The sequence below is a fragment of the Papaver somniferum genome, unplaced genomic scaffold (genome assembly GCF_003573695.1).
Source record: "Papaver somniferum cultivar HN1 unplaced genomic scaffold, ASM357369v1 unplaced-scaffold_99, whole genome shotgun sequence".
NCBI lineage: Eukaryota > Viridiplantae > Streptophyta > Magnoliopsida > Ranunculales > Papaveraceae > Papaver > Papaver somniferum.
This window is the reverse complement of record NW_020653081.1, coordinates 80,610-85,933: the sequence shown is the minus strand read 5'-3', so window position 1 is coordinate 85,933 and position 5,324 is coordinate 80,610. Positions and strand designations below refer to the sequence as shown.

General features: G+C 36.7%; 1 protein-coding gene across 1 annotated transcript in view; it reads left to right on the top strand.

The window, feature by feature from the left end:
* Window positions 1-4,953, top strand: part of LOC113346419 (probable LRR receptor-like serine/threonine-protein kinase At1g53440) — a 10,289-nt gene extending 5,336 nt beyond the window's left edge. The window contains exons 12-24 of the mRNA XM_026589953.1: window positions 247-315; window positions 465-530; window positions 620-679; window positions 768-803; window positions 884-933; window positions 1,064-1,425; window positions 1,607-1,802; window positions 1,897-2,034; window positions 2,519-2,634; window positions 2,764-2,974; window positions 3,106-3,343; window positions 3,695-3,848; window positions 4,277-4,953. Coding sequence (XP_026445738.1) covers window positions 247-315; window positions 465-530; window positions 620-679; window positions 768-803; window positions 884-933; window positions 1,064-1,425; window positions 1,607-1,802; window positions 1,897-2,034; window positions 2,519-2,634; window positions 2,764-2,974; window positions 3,106-3,343; window positions 3,695-3,848; window positions 4,277-4,741 — 2,161 coding nt within the window. The 3' untranslated portion in view covers window positions 4,742-4,953. The remainder of the gene's footprint in view (window positions 1-246; window positions 316-464; window positions 531-619; window positions 680-767; window positions 804-883; window positions 934-1,063; window positions 1,426-1,606; window positions 1,803-1,896; window positions 2,035-2,518; window positions 2,635-2,763; window positions 2,975-3,105; window positions 3,344-3,694; window positions 3,849-4,276) is intronic.
* Window positions 4,954-5,324: the final 371 nt, after the last annotated feature.

The following is a 5,324-nucleotide window of genomic DNA, read 5'->3' as shown; positions in this document are numbered from 1 at the left end:
CACACACACACCCCACCCTCCTCTCTCTCTCTCCATGCGCAACCGTACCCTAAATGAAAGCAACCTCAAGGACACTGCTGGTGTATTCAAAGTTAAGCTCTGTGTATTAGTTGTTGGTTAAACAATGAATTGGAATTGAGAAAGGATTTGGTGAAATTTTGTTCTTTCATCATGAGAGCGAAGTATTCATATTTTGGTAACAGTTTTCTTTGTAATTACTTTTTATTGTTAAACTTTTCATTGCAGAGACTTGAGCTTCAATAGACTGACTGGTGACATTCAAAGCCTCCAAGAAATGTCATCCCTTCTAAACATGTAAGCAAATCAGCTATTCAGAATTGTAACGCAAAAACTTGTTACGAATTCTTGTTTGTACACTCGAAATTCTGGTTATTTTGCTTCCTCCTATTTTATGTGTTTTATTATCATTATTTACCATGTCAATGACATACTTCTGGATATAGGTACCTCACCAACAACTCATTGACTGGACAGATACCAGCATGGATAACAAACGCCAAACGGAACTTGTATGGCTTACACATTTACTTATTATCCATCCCATCAAACCCTTAAGTTTCAATTCATGAGCATGGCTATTGTTATTTCGGTCTTGCAGTGACCTATCATACAACAATTTTACTGGGCCATCTCAATCGGGTTGCCAGGATTCAAATTTGTAAGTTTCATTTAACTAGTAAATTTGTCTTTTCTTTATCAGATGATTTCAATCTTATATCAATCTCACTTTATTGACTGCTGAACAGGAATAAAATCTCGAGCTATTCATCTGAAGAAGACCAGTAAGTTCCTTGCAACTTGGTTGCGCCTTTCTGCACATAATAATCTTAAACATTGTGAGCTAAATAAAAATCTTATGCAGAGTTAGCTGGTGTTTGAAGAAGGATCTACCCTGCTTCACAGACTCCAAATGTAACCATCTGCAACTTTTCGGTGAAATCAATCATAGTGTTTTATACTCGTAATAAGTCTTATAGTTCAATCACAACCGTTTTTTTTTACATAACCATGTATGAAGATTTGATGACCATGACTTTTGCAGATTATTCCTTTTTCATTAATTGTGGTGGCTCGGAGATGACTGTCGGAGGAGAGAAGTATGACGCTGATTTATCACCAATGGGACCATCATCATTCTTCTCGTACAATGATAGATGGGCTTGTAGTACTACAGGAGATTTTGTTGGATCCCGCGGAGCGAACTATATTGCTCAAGTGAGTCCAAACATGTCAGTGACAGATTTATACTCATCAGCTCGTATTTCTCCTCTCTCACTCAAGTACTACGGCATTTGCTTACGTCCGGGAAATTATAAAGTGAAGCTTCACTTTGCGGAAATAATGTTCCCAATTGACCAAACGGCTGACAGTATTGGTACTCGGGTATTTGATGTATCAATCCAAGTAAGTGACTAGATAACTGTGGTAGTCAGTGTTTGTCAAAAGTAACTCATCATATACTTTTATCTGATTTACTCGCAGTAAATTACTTTTACATATCAATACTTCTCCTTTACTTTGAATGATCTCTAATTGGTTTCGTTTTTAACTAAGTTCTTTCCGACATTTTTTTGATGCCTTGTAGGGTAAAAAAGTATTGGAGGGTTTTAATATTGAAGAAGCTGCAAAAGGTGTTGGGAAGAGTATTATTAAAGAATATGATGTTGATGTTACAAACAGCACTCTTGAGATTCACTTATACTGGGCGGGGAAAGGAACTACTTTCATTCCCCTCGACGTTGCATATGGACCTCTTATTTCAGCTATTGCAGTCACACCAAGTCAGTTGATACGCACAAATTAAGTTTCTTGATTATATCTCTTATTTTCTTCTTCTTATTCATATCATAATATAATCTTCTTCCAATTTGTTAGACTTTGATCCGAACACGGGTCGCGTGTCTGTTGGAGTAATTGCTGGCATTGTAGCTGCTTCATGTGTTCTAATCTTATTGATTCTGGCAATCCTTTGGAAGAAAGGCTGCCTTGGAAAAAAGGATCTTGAGGATAAAGGTTGGTAAAATGAAATAAATAATTCTTTCGATTTTGTACATTGGGTTTGCCTGCTTAGACCCTACTTGAACAGAATAAAGAAACATTGAGCTCGAAAGATAACACACGCTGGCACGCCAATGAAACTCTTTCCAAATTCTGGCACATTGATATTGTGTTCGTTTATGCAATTTATATCCAATGTTGGACTAAAATTGTATATCTAAGATAACCGTGATTCATACACAGTAGATATTCCATCGCTAAAAATAGTCACGTAGTATATTTATTCTTAAAAGATAACCCATCTTTCAACAGGATTAGCTTGGAATTTTAAAAGTATTAAAATATGTCTGAGTGAATCTTGGAATGAGTTGCTCAATAGTTTCCAATCTCCTCATGGGTTTACTATGAATTAGCATCTTAAGTTTTTGTCACTTTGGCATGTTCTTGCATTCATTACTTTACAGGTTTAAATATTTGTTGCTCATTTCCCTTTTGACAGAACTTAAGGAGCTATTGCAGACGAGTTACTTTACTCTGAGAGAAATTAAAACAGCAACCAGTAATTTTGATTTTGCAAATAAAATAGGTGAAGGTGGGTTTGGTCCAGTTTACAAGGTAATTTTGAGCTTCTTGTTGATATTTTGTTTTCTGCTGTTGGTCAAATTTTCGAGCCACTTCCATTAGATGTGACTTTCTTGATGCAACTATATACTCCTAAAACTGATCTCTATTTTGTTACATCAGGGCCTGCGTCCAGATGGTTCAGTAATTGCTGTCAAGCAACTCTCTGCCAAGTCAATGCAAGGCAATCGTGAATTTGTGAACGAAATTAACATGATTTCTGCTATACAACACCGTAATCTCGTGAAGCTTTTTGGCTGTTGTGTTGAAGGAAACCAGCTTCTGGTAATTTACGAATATATGGAAAATAATAGCCTTGCCCGTGCTCTATTTGGTAAACACCTCCTCGCCTCAATATTTAGCTTATTACAAGATTCCATTTATCAGTAATATCACTTAGACATCCATTTATTCGAGTCGATCTTCTTAGCCTTCCAAAACTAATCAGAGATGTCATGGTTTTAGGTCGTGCAGATCAACGACTGAACTTGAACTGGCGAACAAGGCTTAGGATTTGTTTGGACATAGCAAAAGGTTTAGCTTATCTTCATGAAGAATCAAGGCTGAAAATTGTGCACAGAGACATAAAGGCAACTAATGTTCTTCTTGATAAAGATTTTACTGCGAGGATATCTGATTTTGGTTTGGCTAAACTTGAGGAGGAGGAGAAAACCCACATCAGCACACGTATAGCAGGAACTGTGTAAGTGAATTTGATTTCTTCCCACCTTCATTATCCAGCATGTTAAGTAAAGTATCAACAAGGATAGGGTTTTCATGTACATATTAATAGATTTGGTACATTATCAGTAGATTTGGTACATTATCAATTTCAGAAGTGTAATATGATGCAATATTTTCTTCTATTTGAGTTCATTTTATCATTCCTAAGGGTATGCAAGACTCATTCATCACCTTCATTCTTTCAAAACTAGTTAGTTGTGCATATTACATTCAGTATATACTTCTTAGCTGATGTTTCCATGTAAATAACAGGCGAGGATTCTCTTTTTGGCCCATGATATTAACCGTGTTTCTTTGTTATGACTTTTAGAGGTTATATGGCACCAGAATATGCAATGAGGGGTCGCTTGACTTACAAAGCAGACGTTTACAGCTTTGGAGTTGTTGCGTTAGAGATCGTCAGTGGAAAGAGCAACACAAGTTACATCCCAAAGGACGAGTTCATCAGCTGTCTTCTTGACTGGGTAATATTTTTGCACTCACCAATACAAAGTATTGTTATATTTTCCCCCACAGCTTAGTTCTGTTGAAGGAAATGAAATTCAACTCCAAATAATTCTTTTTTGCACTTCTTTGTCAATTTTGTATTGGGTTTTAAGTTTCAAAAGGCGTCCTATAGGTCATTGATTGGAATCATGTTGAACCTTTACGGGCTCCTTGAGTGCCGTGCATGTGATTGACTCAGGGCTTGCATGTGTCCCTTGGTGAAAATATGCTTATTTTGAGGAAGGTGAAATATACTACTTCATTTGTACTGGAGCTAACAAAGGCACTAGTGAACAGATTCAGATTACTGATACGAATTGTATAAATGTGCATATATTAAACATATAGTTCATTTTAATGGAAAAGTGGCTTATGAAAACTAACTCTCTTCTTGGTATAACTGCAGGCTTATGTACTAAAAGAGGATGGAAGTCTCCTAGACCTCGTTGACCCCATTCTGAATTCAGACTATTCAAAAGAAGAAGTTTTGAGAATGTTAAACATAGCCTTGTTATGCACAAACCCATCTCCTAGTCTTAGACCATTGATGTCTACTGTTGTGAGCATGCTTGAAGGTCGAACTCCAGTCCAAGAATCACTATTCAAAACTCCAGTTCAAGGATCACATCTTATACGTGGTGGTTCGAGGGTTGATGATACGAGGTCAAGGACATCTGAGAGAATCTCGTATGACAACCAAACACAGATATCAACCTTTTCTCAAGACAGTGTTTTATTAGAGAGTAAATCATCAATGGAGGATCCATCGCAGTTTGATTCCACAGTGTCTTACTACAGTGAAGATGAAGAAGATGATAAGAAGAAGAAGAATAGCAAATTATTAGACTCTCTTCAGTTTTCAAGTGGCTGAATTTCCTTTCTTTTTCGCATGATTCTGTTGTATTACACTAAATAGCCCAACACACTGCAAAGAGAACATGCCAAATCTTCCTTCCCCCTTTTCTTGCTCTTCTATAGTTCCAAGCTCTTGAGTCTTGAGATAAAGATTCAGACAGTCCTGGATTTTCTTGTATAGCTGCAGTGTAGCATTATGTGGTTTACAGATTCTTATTGCTCTTCTCAGTCGTACTTAGTCTGTAGCATATGCCGTAAGTACTTGACATATCAATACTTAGACCAAGTCCAAATCATGGGCCACAAAACTCTACCATCATTTTCATTCTCGTCTCTCTTAAAAGTTAAATCCTATTCCCAACAAGTCTTCTCCTGCAGTAGTGTAGTAGTTGTTGTCATTGGAAGTTCGCAACACAGATATGAAGTTACTATATCTTCATGTCATCTCAAACATAAAATTCTCTGTTATAATTCTTGTGTTGTTAATTATCTTGAATTGCTTGGAGGAATTCAGTTCTGAAGCTCAAGTTATTCCAGAAGATGAAGGTCAGTTGGCCCTGCTTAGTTTCTTGCTTTCATGCTTATGTGAATTTTTTTGT